Source organism: Euleptes europaea, chromosome 11, assembly GCF_029931775.1.
Source record: "Euleptes europaea isolate rEulEur1 chromosome 11, rEulEur1.hap1, whole genome shotgun sequence".
In the NCBI taxonomy this organism is placed as follows: Eukaryota; Metazoa; Chordata; class Lepidosauria; order Squamata; family Sphaerodactylidae; genus Euleptes; species Euleptes europaea.
Genome location: NC_079322.1, coordinates 38185088 through 38204035, shown reverse-complemented (window position 1 = coordinate 38204035; position 18948 = coordinate 38185088). Strand labels below are relative to the sequence as shown.

Genomic DNA, 18948 nt, shown 5'->3' with positions numbered 1-18948 from the left:
CTGTTTTATGTCATATCAGTCAGTATTTGACAGAATCTAATAATTAACATACAACAAAACCAGTATTTTCCAAGAGCAGATTCATCAGTCAGAAAACATCCCCTTAAAATAAGTGACATAATCCAAACAATCACGTTACATTTTGAAACCAAATTTCAAATTCAGAACCTACTTTTAGGTTATTGGAGTAGGCTACACACTACTATCATTCCACAAAATGTGCAAAACAGAAGTGTTCAGGACATTCTTGTAATGGAATTAGATTTGTAGTGAGACAGAATGGTCCAGAAGGATGCCTTCATATGGGAGTCGAGAGTAGGGAGTGGGTATTGCATTGCCTTTATCTTTGTAATCCCACATTCTGCTTTGCTCAATTCATGTCAGCCAAGGCAGTTTGCTCTTCACATTGTCATTTAATTTTATATTCCTAGTCCTAATTTGCCCTGACCTGGATGGCCCAGGCTAACCTGATCTCCTCAGATCTGAGAAGCTAAGCAAGATCATCCCTGGTTAGTACTTGGATGGGAGACCACCAAGGGTTGCTATGCAACGAAGGCACTGGCAAACCACTTCTGTTAGTCTCTTGCCTTGAAAACCCTACTGAGTTGCCATAAATCGACTGTGATTTGACAGCAATTTACACACCCATAGTCCTATTGCACTGTTCACTGGATAACTTATACTGCATGATTACATTGTTGCTCATATTGTCATTCAATTTTGTATTCCTAGTCTGATCGCATTTTTCATTCTATGTTCTGTACAACATGATCTGTCTTGATATGCAGTAAGAAAGGTGGGGTATAAATGAGCTACATAAGTAAATAAGTAGGTTACATCACCCTAGGAGGCAGCTAGACACACACCAAATATTGTGTGGATTTTGAAACAGCTGTTCATAAGAATTTGTAATGTCATTTAATGCATAACCAAACAGATATAAACATGTTAAAGCAGCTTCCCCCTCTTTTCATATAATTGTGTCCATCACATTTTCCCAATAGATCTTCAGAGTTGGTAGATAATGGCTTTATCTTTCAATGTGTCATATTGGACTGAACAGCATCAAAATGTCTGTACTGGATTGAACATCAAGCAGGTGCATGCTCATAATTTTCAGGGCTGTTATTTAAATCTACTTCATGTCACCATTCATTGTACGGTAGAAAGCAGTGGAATTGCCCAGGTAACTACTCCAATCCTTCCATCAACCATGATAGTGAATACCCCAATATTATGCTTTCTGGAAGCTTTCTGGAATACAGAAACATATAAAACATTGCCAGTTTATGCACATTAAATTAAAATATTAAAATAGAATATTAAATTATAATATTTTAGCTCACAAAAGATCATACCCTGCCAGAAATTTTGTTAGTCTTTAAGGTGCTACTGGACTCTTTTCTACTAGAATATTAGACTTTGTTATCTTACATCTTCTAGTTCAGACATCTATTTCAATAGGTTCTACAGAGCTTCTAAAACTGCATACCGTATATACCCATGTATAAGCCGACCCGCGTATAAGCCGAGGTGCCTAATTTCTCCCCCAAAATGGGGGGAAATTAGGCACCCGCGTATAAACCGAGGGTCAGCTTATAACCCCTCCCCCCCCGCAGGCTTACCTGACAGGGCTCCCGGCGAAGGTGGTGGTGATGGCGGCGGCCCCCCCGCAGGAGGCTTCCAGGGCGGGGAGAGCAGGCTTCCCCCGGCCCTTCCAGGGTGGGGGGAGCCAGGCGCGCCCGGCAGCAGGCTTCCCCCGGCCCTTCCAGGGCGGGGGGAGCCAGGTGCGCCCGGCAGCAGGCTTCCCCCGGCCCTTCCAGGGCGGGAGGAGCCAGGCGTGCCCGGCGGCGGCTGAGCGGCCTTGCAGCGGCCGCAGGAGGCCCTCACAGGGCGCTCCTGGCCAGGGGAAGCCGCATGGGCCCAGCAGCGGTGGCAGCGGCGATGGCGGCGGCGGTAAGTTGCCCCCTCCCTCCTCCCTCCTCCCTCCTCCCCCCTCCCCTCCCCTACCGTATTGACCCACGTATAAGCCGAGGCCGGCTTTTTCAGCCCTTTTTTGGGCTGAAAAACTCGGCTTATACACGAGTATACGGTATATAAATTTATATTTACAGATAGCTTTCCTTTTCCCTACATGTCATGAGATCAGTTAAAAAAGTAATCTACATCTCCTGGAATGTTAAACGGTACCCGGAATTTGAGAAATGTCCATTAGTTTCCTGTCTCTGATAGTTATAATCTCATTTATAATTATTGTCTTCACTGAGCATGGCTCTCTCTTTCTCTGTTACTTGTGCTCACATTTACAAGTTTCCCTTTCAACTCTGCTTATTTTCTACTTTCTTTTTACTTTTGATTCTGTTTTTGTCATGCTTGGTAAACTAAGGGATATTTTGCCATATTTGATTTTGTCTGATACTGGGCAATTTTTTTGTATTGCTTCTTCATACTTAAGGTGTTTGCGTTCTGACTGGGCACATTCCCTTGGACCAAGTAACAATAGAGATTCTCTGCCAAGTATAGATAGCTATGGGACAACATTCTTCCTGTCTGTCAATGCATGCAAAGTATAATTCCCATCTGTTCAAATGGTGGCATTTGAACTTAGAGCAAGGAGAGGCCCAGGGAGAGTCAGACTGTGATTTTACTTTAGAAGGAGGTCAGGATATTCTTCTTTGGCACTTCTAGAAGGGATTAAGCATTTGGCTGGCATTCATATGCCAGTGACAGTCCAGCCATCTTTGCAGGTGCTGCTGGAGGCAGACAGCTAATTGTTGCTCTTCATTTGGGAAACCCATTGCCAAGAGGTGGGAAGGAGGGCAGGTTGTGTTTCTGCAGCTGAGCACAAACTTAAGAACAACTTCTTAGGCATCTGGATTATTTGGTACTCCTTCACCATAGATATTTGCCTGAAATTGAAAAATTGGGGCATAACATTAAAAATTTTTTCACTCCAATCAAAACAATCGCATAAGGGGCACCAGCTTTCCAATATACCATCCACTCAAGTGTCAGATATTTACTTTTGACTCCCTTAATAAAGCTGCGTCCCTTTAGTTTCATTTGAAACGAGCTAGGCTTTGGTCTGATTAAAACTGCATATTCATCTTTGCACAGACATGAGGCAGGACGAGTCCAGCGCCAAGAAGAGGCCCATCCTTGCAGGAGAGAAGAGAACAAACATTTTCACAGTCTAATCAATCTTGTGGAGCAGATGGATACAGTAATTAGTGCAAAAACAATTTTGCCAAGAGTATTAACATTTCTCCCGTTTATCAGAAAGGGGGTGTTGCCATTGGTCAATAATTTCCCGATTATTGCAAAAACATTTATACTTGTTGACTAGTTTGTGGAAACGAAGAACATGCTGTTTCTGGCCCAGACACTGTTTTGTGGCAAAGGGGCTGATGGTTGCAGCCCAAGAATTTTTAGAAATGCCTGTTTTTTCTCAAGCTCCAAGTATGCAAAGCCATAAAAACATGGACAGTATTTGCAGAGCATGTGTTTATTCCATTGTGCTAATCATCATGATATTTGGGTGCCTGTGATGAGAAAAAAATGAAACAAACAAGTGCTGCCAATTCTTGGCAGAACCCAAACCCACCCTTCTCTCCCCCACTGATGATTTAAATACCATGGCAAAAGGCTCATGTTTTTAAAGGGCCACAGCAGAATGCTAACCCGCCTAAATTAAAACACTGATTTTCAATACATGGTGGATAAAAATAGATTCTGTTTGGAAGCTGCTTTTCCAACTGAATAATGAGCTGGCAAAATTTCACCAGACATGGGTGTAATTTTTTTTAAATAAAAAGAAAAGATATTTGAGAAAGCATATATAGATTATTGTCCATATAATTGCACAAAAATATTGTTAGCAATAGGACTCCTTCTCCCCCTTCTTTGCTTCCCCGTGTTGTTTCTCTGCAGACTATTTTCCAAAGTTCCATTCTTTTTTTAATCAGTATTTGTTGTACTGGTTAAAGAAAAGAAACCCAGAAAAGAAAAGAAATAAATGTTATTCATGTATAAAGAGCACCAACTTGGTACAACATAACGTGTGTGTGTGTGTTAAGTGCTGTAAAGTTGCTTCCAACTTATGGCAACTCTATGAATTAATGACCTCCAAAATGTCCTATCACTAACAGCTTTGCTAAGGTCTTGCAATCTTCCTTTATTGAGTCAATCCATCTCATGAAGTACAATATCCTCAGCTTGGTCATGTTAGCTTCTAGGGAGAGTTCAGGCTTGATTTAATCTAGAACCCCCATTTGTCTTTTTGGTGCTCCACGGAATCTGTAAAACTCTCCTCCAATACCACATTTCAAATGAATCAACTTTCTTTTTCTCAGCTGTCTTCATTGTCCAACTTTCACACCCATATATAGTAACATTATACAGGGCAATTAACATATTATCCACAATCATCCCACTCAACCCTTCTAAGTGGACAGTATGAAATCTTAATTCTGCATGCTTGGGACTCTAATCTGGAGAGCCAGGTTCTGTACAGCTTTAGCTCCAAGCCTCAATTATTCTTGTACATTGCCTTCTGCAAATACTTGTGAATTCTGTGCATCTTTAAAGAGGACACAAAACTTTTGAATAATCAATTTCCCCCCTTTTGGGCAGATTTGGGAAGCCTACAACAACAAATTCATTTCTGACCAGAGTCCAGATTGACTGAAATTCATGTGTGGTCCAAAATGAATCAATCCAAGAAATTGTGGACCCACTAGGCTCTACTAGGGCAGAGAAATGAAAATAATTTCATGCCAGGCCTGGAGTTCTCCCGCAGCCCTTCATACCATGGATGGGAGTTTCCTTTGGAGTTTCCCCACTTCATATTACCTACTGAAGCTTCATTTGAAACATAATCTCGTAGGTTTCTATGGGCCTCTACACACTACCACACATAAAGAATTGTGTCCTGGGACCTGTGGGAATTCAGCTAGGAGCCTTGGAAATACTGGATTAATGCCTAATTATTATGGTTTGGCTGCAGAGGGTCTTCATAGCCCATTGGAACCAGGTGGCAGTTGCAGGAATGGGGAGGGAGGGAGCTTCCCTGGCCCTTCAAAACTGTAGGTAATCTCTGCAGCCCATTGGCAGGTGGACAGCAGAGGCATACGAGATGAGAGAATGCATGCTTCCTCCCCATTTGAACCACCACCAGCTCTAAATGGGCTGCAGGAGCCAGTGTGGTGTTGTGGTTAAGAGCGATGGACTCTAATCTGGAGAGCCAGGTTTGATTCCCCACTCCTCCACATGAGCAGTGGACTCTAATCTGGTGAACTGGATTGGTTTCCCCACTCCTACACATTAAGCCAGCTCGGTAACCTTGGTCTAGGCAGAGTTCTCTTGGAGATCTCTCAGCCCCACCTACCTCACAAGGTGTCTGTTGTGGTGAGAGGAAGGGAAAGAGACTGTAAACTGGTATATAAAAACCAACTCCTCCTCATCATCATCTTTTTCTTCAGCAGCAGCAGCACCAGTAGGGAAAGAATGCAGGCTTCTTCTGTGCTGCTCCAAGTTGCACTGCAGAGTCTGCATCCAGCACCCAGTGTGTGAGGCCCCCTTTTAATTTGTCTGCTTTCCTCCCAGCAGTTATTTGGGCAATGATTGAACCAGCCGGGCATCACTTATTCCCAAAACTGCTATTCTGAAGTGGGGAAATGGGCATTGAGATTTGTAAAGTTCAGCTCTAACGAAAGAGTCAACTGTGCTCAAATGCATCTGTTATGGAGCTCAGGAGTTCTTAGAACCTTCTAAGACATGCGTGGACTGAAAGCTGTTTGGCACTGGACATCACAAGATTATAATGTATAAGCAATGGCAGATGACTTAGAACAAAGGAAGTTGTGTAAGAAAAGTGCCTCAGAACTTTGGTTTGACAGATAGGATATAAATATTTTAAATAAATAAATTTAACCTCTTTGCTGTGGAACAGACAGCTGATACATTACTTGTTTTGCCAAAGCTAAAATGGTATTTTCTTGAATTTTTAATCTTTCTAGTTCTACATGCTAAGTACAGTAACAGAAGACTCGCTAACCAGTCAGGCCTTTGTAGTTCTCTATTAAGTAGATTATCATTTTCTATCTTATTTGAGTATTATCTAAAAGGGTTGGATAGATAACAAAGTTAATGGAAATACCAGTTTGGCTTTGGCCGAAAGTCCGGTATCAGCTGCCTGCCCCACAGGTAAGAGGTTAAAGACTAGGAGGAGAGCTCCATGCTTACTAGATCAAAACATGTCCACGTTGCCTCATCTACATAAAGCACTAGGATATATTAGCATGCGTTAGCTAACATATTTCACCACCACTTTTAAATCTTTCACTTGAAAATCTCCAGGTGTTCAACCCCTGGGGCAGAGAGCAGGAGTATTCAAACAAGGCACAGCTGACAAAATTGCAAACAGGAGGAAAAGCAAGTTTTTGTAGCAATCAGGATATAGGGTACTTTATGTGTATAGTTGGTATTATTATTTGCGGGATTTTGCAAATAACTTAACACCCTTTAATGAGAAAAAAATCATATTTCATAGAGATGTCACCTGCAGGGCTTCATTTCGCAACTGTATCTCCCTTGCACCTTTGTAATAATAACAGATCATCTTCAGTACTGCAGCTGTGTGAAGTCTGGCAAGAGACCAAAGGTAATGGGTCGAGTAGGCTTCATACACCAAGCCCAAAGCCATCCAAGATCTAGACCAGTCAAAGGCAAAACTAAGAGCACCTGCAGGATGCTCCAATAGATGTGTCTCACCAGCCTACAACTTTGGCAATCTCAAGGGTGGTTGGTGTTTGAGCTGCCAAATCTCTCCAGATGCAGGCTGTAATCCTCTCACCGAGATACAAGCCAATATGATGACTTGGAAAAGCATGGGCAGTGTGAATTTTTAGCAGTCAGTAAAACTAGTTAGTTTGCATTCGCAGGGAAGAACAGAGGAAAAAAATCACAGTAGGATATATTTAATGGGGAAGTGGAAAGGAAAGACATACCCAACGTTTGAAATGTAGTTTGAAAACACGTTCCTTCCCACATTTGCTTATGATGATGGCTGCATTATGAGCCTGAATTTTAAAATACAGCTCACCATACAATGCTCACTTGCTTAATATCACCAGATTTCTTTATAGTCTGCATAATGGAGCATCTTTCTTTTGTGAGTCCATATACCCAAGGCAATGGCCTGGTTCAGAACAACCTAGCCAGCAATGGATTTTTGCTATATGTTCTTCCATCCCTCGTGCAGGTAATGGCACTTATGAGTGCTGGGAACTCGAGTGAAGGTACAATTACCTAGAGGCTCAAGTTAAGAGGTATTAGGCAAATTTGGGGGGGGGCTGTGTAGAACACCCCGTTCACAAAAGCCTTTATATTTAGAAGGGGAGTGGGGCCTGAGCCACACATCCACCGTAGGAAGCCTAGGCAGGTGTGTGTGTATATCCTAGGCCTGTATATTGTCTGCTGCAGATTGAAAAGCAGCTTGAGGGAGACTTTGACTGGAGTTGATGATTCAAGCAGCTCCCGCTGTTCTTTCACTCAAAATGGCAGCTTTTGAAGTTTCGTTTAAGTTGGGATTCATTGGCCATGTCTGCCGTGTAACATTTAGTTGGACTTTTGTACAGGAAGGCAATTTTCAGTGATGCTGCTTAGCATAGCTCAGTAATGATTGTTCTCTGAGTTAGTCTTGGATGCAAGTATGGGAGCTTCTTGGATTATTAGGTAGAGCATAAATAAAGCAAGGGTAAATACAACTGCATTTTGCTAATGAGTTTTTTTCATGAACCACCATATATCTTCAGTTTTTTTGGGATCACAGGAAATTTTATTCATATCATAGGAAAAGCCTAGGATGTATGTTGTAGTTTAACCCTGTCAGTCAACTGGTTGGTAACGCTTAAAAGAAAAAAAAAAGGATTTGCAACAGATTAGCGTTTGCTCGGCATTTCCATTTGGTAAAATAGAAAACTGCAGGTGCATATTTCTGTTGCCTTTTTTAGAAATATCTATCATTTTGTCAATATTTGTCATTGCTTTTAAAAGAAAAAAACATTTATATACTTACAACAGTTTTCAAAATAGAATGTGAAGAATACATTTGTTTATGCAATGAGCAGTAAGATCTCCAGCTTTCTGATAATTTGCACGAGCTTCTAAATTAAGGACAGGTACCATGTGTATTCAAATAATAGACTGTTGGTGTTCCAAAGGACATATGGGATGCATTAAAAAAAAAAAGACAGTTCTGAGCTGATTACCTGAGACATGTTGAAGGAAGGTAGGCAGGCTGGGAAATGACAGTCTATCATAAAACTGTGATCTGTCTTTAAGTGTGTATCTACTTAGCTCCCCACCTATAAGAACTATCCTAGTAACTTCAGTGGGGACATCAGAACCACATGCATTCCTTTGAATATATGAGTCTCTTACCTTTGATGAAGAACAGTGTGGTTTGCATCGGCTGGTGTCAAGCAATTCTTTGCAGATTATAAAGAAACTAAATAGGGATTCAGAATTAAAATCAAAGGGTTGAAGACCAAAAGACTGAAGGGGCTAGGGACAGAGACTGAAAGCAGCAGGTGTGCTTGGTTTATTGGTTTTAGCATGGCGTACAGGATATTTTTCCCTTTAAAGAGCACATTGAAGAAATGTAGATGAGATATTGAGGTTGCTGCTGGAGTATTGCCTCTTCTCATCCACTCTGCTATATCAGTGTGACCCATTCCATTGGTTGGACCCAGCTGGCTTTGCCACTGGCAAAAAGGGAGGAGGGTGTCCTCTTTGAATATCAGAAAGACTATAGTGGGGATCCTGGTACTTGCATGTACAAAAACCATGTGAAGTGGGGTTTTTTAATAGGGACTGAGTGAGGGAAACAAAGACTGAGTGAACAAGAAAGCTAGCTTGATTCAACCCCACATCTAGCGATAGGGGGTGACCATTTAGCTTTAAGCTTATTCCTTTAAAGAGCCAGGTTTTAAATATTGTTTTCTGAATTTTAATAGCTACAACTTGCATACAAGTTTGAGGCATATTGTTTCAGATTGGGACAGGGGGAGGAGAGAGAGGGCTTGATGCTGGTGGTTGGGAAGTGGCAAAACTAGTCCTTTCTGGTACTTCAGTTGTAGGAATGCTGTGTGTAATGCCAGGTTTACAAACAACACGTTAACATTCTCATTTTTCCAGAGAAAATGTCTACATCTGCATGCCAGTCACTGAGTAATGCACCAGTCTAAATCCTCAGAGGGTTAATGAGAGCTTCTCCATCAATCTATGCTCTTCTGTTTTCTCTGAGTGGAGAAACAGAGAAGCTGCCTTGAGCACCCTATGGAAGAAAGGCGGCTAATAAATGTGCTAAATAGATGTTTTATGTCAAGGCCAAAACCTCACATTTGTTTTATTTTTTCTTTCTTTCCTAGCAGAAGACAGGCAGGAGGGAGAAGTCAGCTGTTCCCAAGCATCTCTGAATTACTAAGCATCAAAGCTTTGGCTATGCTAACGGCCATCCCTGCCAGAGACAATGAAATGGTCAGCTCACAACTTGGCTGGAATCTGATACATTGAAGTGGTACAGAGGAGTGGGGGTGCTAGGGCTAGATACTACTTCCTGGAGTAATTGGTTCTATGTGCCTGAATGGGTGCTGAGTATGGATGTTGTAGTAAAGAATCTCATATACTAGAAAATGAAGTGTGACCCAGCGGCATCTCAAAGGTTATCGTTTCTTAATATTGAAGGCATCAACTTTCATAGACTTCAGTGAACTCACCTGCCATACAGATTTACTAAATATAGATGGCAGTGGTCTACTTCACGGTCCTGATGCATTAACTTGTCAGCACTGAAGGCTCAGGCCCAATTTAAATTTCACCCTGTCCAACTTTGCATGTGTAGCATGTTCAACAAGGTAGCGTGTGTTTGCACCATTACATGGTTATATTCTTTTTGCCTGCTAGCATCACATTTCAAATTGGACATAACATATCTCTAGTTCTATGCTATAGTTGCATTAATCCACGAAAAGCAAGATTGGAAGCTGTGCTGTGCCCTGGTGAAAAGTAATTGCTCATTAGTAGTGACAAGCTGGGGGCCTGCAGTGGATTCTGGGAGAGAATTGATTGGGAAATCTTCACCTCAAGACTTCTGTATGCTCTCAGGGGCTCGAGTAGGCCCTTTTCTCCATCTCCCTCCTTTTTTTTCCCCTTTAGCAAACTCTTAGCTGGTCTCTCAACAGTCTGTGCTTGCTAGTGCATGCTCATCAGGCCCGAGGTTGGTAGGTCTTACTTCTTTCTCAGAATCTGGCTTTTGAGACACATTGCTGAAGCTGAAATATGGTTCAGCAAAGGAGTTTGTTTTATGCAGAAGTTCATTCAGCAGCTTTTCCCAAGGGGGACACATTTATCCATACAACAGGCAACAGAGCATGTTGACAGTTCTTTTTAACTCAATTCCTGCAGGTCTCCACCTTACTCCTGTATTACAGTGCAAAACAAATCTTTTTCTTGTTGCCGCCTTACTAGTTGGTCTTTTGAAGGAATTTACTGGGCCTTCCTTTACAAGCTAAATTAGTTTGATTTGTGCCCTCCTACAACAAAGCTGACCTCCTTTCAGTCACATGCACAGCCCACACTGTGCTGCGGTACAAATACAGGCTGTGCTACCATAATGACTAGCTACGGCTTCCACCAGTATTTATCTATCTTCTAGTACTTGTACGTTGTATGCTAAGATACCAATTTACCTCACAACAAAAATGGGATTTCTGCCTCTTCAAATAAACTAAATGTATGAATTTGCAAATATACACCCTGTACTGCACAGCTGAATTACACAAATGTTCTTTTCCCCCCAAAAGAAAATCCAAGAGTGGGACCACAGTGTAAATGGGATGATACTGCCAAACAACCCCCAATTTCAGTATGTTGCTTTGTAACACATTATGAAAATTTCTGATAAAAATATGCCCAAAAATTGTCCTTAAAAGACTATAAAGCAAAATGGCTAGAGTAATTTAATTGGAATTTACAGGGATCCTTAAATTTGGTTTTATTTTGAGGAAACAGACTATGCACAATTCTTTAGCATTCTCTTTTGTGTCTCACAAGCCTGGACATGAAGTCCATATGAAACCCATATCCTGTAATTATTATTGCTTTATCAACATCCTTATTAATGTTCATTAAAAATAATCTTGCTTAGTAAGGAGATTTTATGTCTTTCCTATTTACTTTGTGACTATTAATGGTTTTTTAAAACGTATATACATCAGTATAGGGAACAGTGTTATCATAAATTCAAATACTGTAAAACAAAACCAGCTGCATCCATTATAAGTGCATTACTGCCAGGAACTGTAAATATGTTTTTGCCTGATAGCCTTTTGACTCAATAATATCCTGCTATCTCTGTTGGACAGGCAACTTTTAAAACCAAGACGAGACAGGTTATGATTTTCACAGTAAAACTGGGTTTCCTTCAGAAGTATCTCTTTGTCAGATTTCAAGTTTGAGGTCTTTTAAAAAGAAAAATGTATGTGATGCTAAGGATATTGACAGAAGACTCCTTTTTCACAGCAGTGAGTGAAATGTACATTTAGAGTGGCTATCCCTCCAAAAGAGAAAAGTAGACAAACCCTGCCATATCATACCATACAAACAATTTTAATTGTGTAGTTACAGTCAATAACCACTCCTAGTCAGAACATTTCTGCATAAAGAAAATTGTGATACACTTATAAAAACAGCCAGCTGTAACAAAATAACTGGTGTTTTCATAGCAATAAACTCATAAAAAAGAAATACACCTTTATACAGAAAATTTATACAGCTGTAGCTTTAAAATTGATTGTAAACCAAAGGAAGACACATTGCAAACATCAATTATTTTCACATTAATTGCATAAGTTTCTAAGGTGATCTATTAGTTTTATTTACCTAAGCTTATTTGCATGATAGTAAAAATTGCATACAACAATAAGAGTGAAGCTTATAGTATGAATTGCTTGGATAACATAGAGCACTTTTTATAGGCAACTGTGTAAAGCACATTTTCTCTATTTAAAACTTTTAAGACACTTTGTTTTACTGCCCATCAAAATACATTTATAAATAGAAAAAAAATCAGTATGATAACCATAGAAGCAATATTACATTTAACGGAAACTTCTAAAAATTAATTACAACATGATGCTGTAGGATCTACAAATAAATAATGGGATAAACCGTGTTTCACATTTTGTTTTCAAAAAATCATGTAACAATGAGAATGATAATGAAAAAGATACAGTGACTTCTTCTTTCAGAAAAGAAAACAAATCTGAGTTACGGCAGTGCCATATAATACAAGGCATTTGTTGGCATATGTTAACTTTAAACTGCATTCCACAGTCTATAGTTCTTTTGTAACATACAATAGAGCAAGAGTAACAAACTCTTCTTTTTCTTTTATTTAAATAAATGTGAGCTTTCAAAGATCAAGTGTGGAGTGTTACAGTAAAACTGGGAAAAGAAACCCAAAACAAAACAATAAATCTCAAAAGTAATGCTTGTCTGAAAGCTCTAGAATTAAAAAAACAAACCCAAAACAAAACCACTGATATCATGCTTTTTGGATACGTCTCAGTGTACCCAGTGAACACAAATTAACATGAAACAATCCTCAATGCTTCATCTATATTTCTGAAGCAGTTTGTAAAATATCTAGTGCAGTCTGCATTATCCTTTAATTTTCTCAACTTTTGTGCAAGTTTTGGAAGATTCATTGGCCAAACAATGAAAAGAGTTTGCTGACAGAACACAGGATGGAATTTTCATTTCATTAGTAAATAGCAGTGACACTGTTGAATACTTTTTTGATCAGTCTTTCAATTCAGTATTAATGTCAGTGTTCCCTTCGACCGATAACTCTTCTTCTAATTTAACTGAAAAAATTGTGTTCGTATTTTTGTCTTGGACACCCTCTTCCAAATCCTGAAGCAACTCTTCTTCCTTATATTCTGCAACGTCTACCTCCAAGCCTGAGTTGTCTTTCAGCTTTCCGTGGTGCTTAACATAATATCGCTGGTTCTGAAAAAACTTGATAATGGTATACTTCGGTAGGTCAAGCTGAGCTGAAAGAGTCTGGATTGCTTCTTCATCTGGATAAAGGCCTACATCTTGTATAAAACTCTGGAGAATGCCCAGGGCTTCCACGGAAATTTTTGTTCGTGGACGGGTCTTCTGACGATTTTCATCCTCTGATTCAGCTGGTGATGCTACGGTTGGCTGCCTTGGTGGTAATCTAGGGCCAGGCGGTAGCGGTTGCTGCTGCTGCTGCTGCTGTTGTTGTTGCTGCTGCTGCTGCTGCTAACAGGCAAGAAAAATCATCAATATTATTTTGTCACATACAGATTGAAGCAGCTGTATATATATACACTGACTTAAAACAGATGCAACACTGCTTGATTTCCTCATCATGATTATAAGATACAGAATACCTCATAGTCCTGCAAACTTGCATGTGGATTCTCCCTTTCCTTTGCAGAGCTGACTATAGTTACCATTATCTGCACATAGTTGTTGTTACAGTTCACAAACTTGTCCAAACCAGGATTCTGACTTCTAGTTTCCAGTTAATCAAAGCTAGCATTAAAAAAATTACACATATGGTGCTAACAGTGTAATCCTGGGGAGGCGGCAGGGGTGAAAAGCCTTTGGAGGCAGTGTGACCCCAGCGCCGGCCTAAGTGCCATTTGCACCGTCCAAATGGGCACTAACGCCAGAGCCAGGCCACTTACGCTGGTGCCAGAGAGTGGCGCAGCAGTGCGAGGTATGGCCGCCAGGGCAGCCTTGGTGGCAGTGCTCCTGTACTGCAAGAGCTTGCGCTGGCGCCAAAGGGGCATTCCCAGGGGTAGTTGTGATTTTAGTCAGCTCCCTAAGCCCTTTCACCCTGGGAATGCCCATTTTTTGCCTGCATAGCCCAATGGAACTGCACACAGCAGTTCCATGGGGGTTTGGGGAATTTGCCTGTGTGGCTTGCTTGCCTCTGCACAACAAACTGCTCAGGAGGCAGCCTGGCTGTGCGGTGACTGTGCTGTCCCCAGTGAAACTACCCCCCATTTGGATTGTGCTGCACATAGAAGCCCTGGTTCGTAAAATGAACTGGGTACAGGCACTGAAATATTGCAGAGGAAGATCACTACCCTATGTAGATAGCTCCAGCAACAACTTGTTTTCCATAGCAAGATTTAGTGTTTATCTTTGAAGAAGAGGAGGAGGAGGAAGAAGAATTTCAGAAACTTGGCCTCTGCATAATTACATATTCACATGGAGTGTCAATTCAGAAGAATTTCTGCACATAGGAAAGATAGGGTTCATGCTACTCTATCCCATTGTTGCAGCAGCACTGGATATATGAACTTGTGCATATGTAGCTCTGAAAAGGGAATGGAGGTAGGAATCCATGAATGAGAAAGGAGGAAAAGGGCTGCAGAGGAGCATGAAAGTCCAGTGGGTGCTCCTGAAGTGGTAACTGTTGGATAGAGCAAATAGTGTTATGTCTGCAGCAAGAGAATCTGAAATTTTAAAGTGAACCCTTTTGTATATGCATAAAGTGATTTTGGAGCAGGAATGGGTTGTTATTAACTGCAAAAGTCCAACAAAGTTAGAAGTCAGACAAGTTGTGGGAGCCAGAGAACTAGGAACTAAGTTCTGCACTTAGAAGGCGGAGTTTCCTGCTTCCTCCTTCTCCCCAAAGTCCTTTGCTTCCTCTAAAATGGCAATGTTGCAACTAGGGGATTGCCAAGAAATTGGTGGGATGTGTCATGGGGGCAGGGAGGCTGTACCAGATGGGAATCCATGGAATCCATGGAAACTGCAATCAACCCATTATACAAGTGGAAGTGCCCTCTGCATTCAGTTATAAAGAACAACAGCAATTAAAAAAGGTATATAAGGGAAGAAATAAGACAACAGGTTGGGGAACAGTTATAAAAATAAAGGACAATACTTTCTTTCCCTGGCTACTTGTTGTTGTCAGATTTAAATCATAGGGTAATATACTATTGTTTTATTTCTAGATTATTTTCTTCTATGACACATACCACTGATGTCTAAAATTTTAGACTTGTAGTATGACTTATGTAGTACAACTTAAATGAAAGGACAGCATTTAAAATGACAAAACCATGACCTATAATTTTTTTCCTGCTGCACAGCATAATATTTTAATTATTCATACAGTTGAAATTGCTGATTTGAATACAATGCTGAAAAGATTGAGGTCTGCATTTAACATCAAGTGAATTACTTGGTTACTGCACTAGCTATATGTGTGCCTTTACAAATGACAGCCTTTTTAGATGCATGCATTCTTCAAACACCATGTATTTTCTATAGAGGGCATGTAGCCACAGAAGTTACTGTGATGAATTCCATGCAGCACCAGCATTAAAAGTGGCTTCTCATCTCCCCCTTCTCCCAGCAGCCACCTGTGCCCTTTGAAAATGCAGTGCCAAGAGCTGGGGATGCATGAGAATGAAAAGCCATGAATTACAACGAGGGGAAAGTGAGTGAAACTGCCCCCCTCAGCCTCCTTTAGGGGACTTTATTGGAGGAACAGATAGGAGGAGCTGTCTGGCTCACCTTCCTTTCTTCAGTGCTATATGAAACTGTTTTTTTTATCCTTGGGCCCCCAATCCCTTGGCACAGTCTTCTCAAGGCTCACAGGGGGGCTAAAGGGGAGTTAGGAGGAATCTGCCTGTGCCAGTCTTTTGGATTAACAGTGCGCAGAATTCAGCCCAATAAATTGAGAATATGCTGCAGCCATTAATGCATTTATAAAGATGGAATCTCGTGCTTGTGACTGGCTTTCTTCTGCTTTGATACTGTGACCACGCATGTGGTATGTTTAGGATTGAAGCTATGATCATTATCTACAAGATAAATAAAACAGTTTCTCACAGTCAGACAAGCCCACCTGAGAAAACACTGTAACATTATAATGTCTTTGACTCTGTAAAAGTTTCCTTTTATACTTATATGTAGCAAATTTATTAAAATTTGCTTTCTCAAGTACAGTCAGTCAGCTTCCCAATAGTCAAAATTTCAGGCAGCCAATAGCCTAAGGGATTATTTTGTTCAATGTGCTTTATCTTTAATATACAGTAGGTGCAGCTTTGGGCTGCTGGAAAACTCTTATTAATATTTTTTTGGCTTTGTGCATAGTTCCTTAATAACAATATTAGTCAATCAGAGTCTGAGGACACTCATGGGGCTACCTATTCTTGCAGAAATAAGAAAAAGATGGCAATGGCTGACCCCAGGTACAAGCAAGTTAAAAGGTCTCATCCATTTTCAGAGAGGCAGTAGTCCCAGTTCTTCATTTATATGGAAGTTTACAATGGGACCAACTTCTGAAACCCCTCCATGTCTCTCCCTGACACATGAACTCGTGCCAGCTCACCTGGGGAGCAGCACCCAGCCAAGGTCCAGTGGTCAGCAGGCCAGGTAAGAAAGCGCCTCTATGCTCTCCTTTCCCAAGGGTGGTGGGAGAGGGGCTCTAAAGGAAAAACAAACAAACATTGACTCATCCCAACTTTCAAACTGGGGATAAGTGGGATGAGGAATTTGGGGCTGGAACCTCTCCCACTATTTATTTTAGATGAATCATTGTTACAGGCCATCTGCTGTTCTCTAAAAAAAGGAGAGAAAAGAATGGCACCTAAATATCTAAGTCCTTCACATTTACAAATTTTGGCCATGAGTGAGAGGTATGCATCATCTCAGAGTTGTTTTTAAAGCATCCATATCAAGCATAATCCTCAACTGCTGGTGCAAGAGCTGCTGAAAAGGAAAATGCCTCAAGCACACATATATACTACTTTGCAAATTTACTTCAGGAACTCTTGCATCACTCCCAAACTAATTTTATATATAATATTGGGAATTCAGTATGGGGGAGCAGCTGATAGGGAAACTCTAAAATTAATTCTGGTGTGCTGCATGCACATGCCCCTGTTGCCAAAAATGTCACTTCTTAATTCCAAAATCATCATATTAATATTAGGACAGTTTCATTGAATGCAATAGAAAAAAATGACTAATTTTGCAGAATTTAAAGTGATTTTGTTTAACCTAGTCCTCTACTGAATTGGCCAAGGTAAACCAACCTGAATCTGTTCTGCTGGAACATGGATAATGTGGGAAGGCCGGTCGCCATGGTGATGAACTGCATTGCTTTCTTGTTCGTAAATGGCATCTCGTTCAGGCTGAGGAAGACTGAGGAACCTCCGGATCATTGACAGATTCTCCCACAGGGTTCTGTTCTCAGGTGAAGGGTCTTCTTTCCAACGTAAGAGTTCACAGAGCCATCCCTGAAGATGATACCATCAAAACATTAGATAACCTTAACAAGGATACAGTTCTCTCCAAAAAGCTTCCTTGGAGGCAAAATGGATAAAATTAGGATAAAGCTTACTCTTATGTGTGGCCTCTTCTTTTTGCATTTCACCTTTTTGCAATTTAGCCATTTCTCCACAACATCTGTCAGGACTCCAAGGGCACTGGCATACTGTTTTACAAACCCAGTAAGAGAGAGTCCAATGTTTGGAATAAAATCCTGGTTTCACAGAGCTGTTGTATATTTAACAGACACAGAAACTGAGGAAGGCTGCAGTGCACCACATATTTCAAGTATATAGGAAAGCATTTGGTTTTATCTCACTCTTCTATTGTCTCTCTGCTGATTTACTTTTATGTAAGCCTATATCCATCTGAAAGCATAAAAGGCATATTTTGGTAGCTTGTATATTATGTCCTATTTCTAGTATTTTTAAAACAAAGTGCTTATAGCTTGACTATAAAGCAGGCTTACATAAATCATATGATACAAAAATTCTGTAATGCCCCTTTGAAAGGAAATAATCCTTTGAACAGACATCTCTAAGGAGGGTATCATCTTTCATTTTGTGCACTCAGTTTGTTCTTCCGGCAACCCTAAACCTGTTGATAAACCTTTACCTAATTCAGATCCTTTTGGTTCTGAAATCGGCTTGGAAAACTAAATCATGATTTTATGAATGATGTGAACAAGACCACACTTTTTACCATCTCTATATCACAGTGCATGCAAACTGTCTATAAAAGCACCTGCTCTAACCCAAGCATGTTCTAGGGAAAAACAGGCTTGAAAGTATGCCAAAAGATTGTCCCAGGAGAACTGTAGCAAATGCTAATTTGCTTCTAAAATAGATGCACAGATTTTTCCCCCCTTAACGGTTTAGCAATTGCCTACATGCCATCTTAAATGATATCTGTGGCAGTATTTGATTTTTTTTACTATTGGTTTTAAAGAAACAGGACAAAGGGAACAAGACAATAGTATTTACAGAAAAATGAACACATGGAAAGAAACCAAACTAAATACACAATTGACAATTCTCTTGTATGTTTAACAATACAAAACCGATTATTTAAAGATTAGGAAAAAAAGAAATGATAACTTGAAACCTTCCTAGGTAATAGTGTTTTACTACTTTTTAAGAAAAAGAATTGAGACAATTCAAAGTATGTTCAAAGCTCCTGTGAAACTCAAGTCAACTGGATGAAGTTTTCTACAAATGACATTATCTCAATCCCTAAATCTGGTAGTCTAAGAAAATGAACAAGAATAGAAAGAAATGCTCTCTAATTCATGCACAATAGACCTAATGCACACCTAGAGTTGTCAGTTTACTAGTTCAACATACTGGATGGCATGTGAACTGGGCAAGGTCAGAGGCCAGATGTGAGTCCCAGGCAACAGTACAAAATCTTTGTATCTGAAATGGGACTTTTTAGATCCTGATATAGGTCACCTGTAAGAAAGTGGTTTAGACTAGTAAAAAAATAGATGCATTGAACTCTACCTGCATTCAGTAGGAATGGAAAGTGTTTTTGAGAACTATTTAACTAATAATTTCA

The 18948-nt window shown here is 40.3% G+C and overlaps 1 protein-coding gene across 7 annotated transcripts in view; it reads right to left on the bottom strand.

The window, feature by feature from the left end:
• Positions 1-11649: 11649 nt before the first annotated feature.
• SATB1 (SATB homeobox 1) overlaps positions 11650-18948 on the bottom strand; it is a 124418-nt gene continuing 117119 nt past the window's right edge. For 3 of the 7 annotated variants that reach the window (XM_056857263.1, XM_056857261.1, XM_056857265.1), the window contains exons 10-12: positions 17157-17360; positions 16451-16546; positions 11650-13347 (exon numbers count right to left, since the gene is read on the bottom strand). In XM_056857263.1, the coding sequence (XP_056713241.1) occupies positions 12865-13347; positions 16451-16546; positions 17157-17360 (783 nt within the window). In that variant the 3' untranslated portion in view covers positions 11650-12864. The remainder of the gene's footprint in view (positions 13348-16450; positions 16547-17156; positions 17361-18948) is intronic. The other 4 variants (XM_056857264.1, XM_056857266.1, XM_056857267.1 and 1 more) reach the window with 4 other exon arrangements.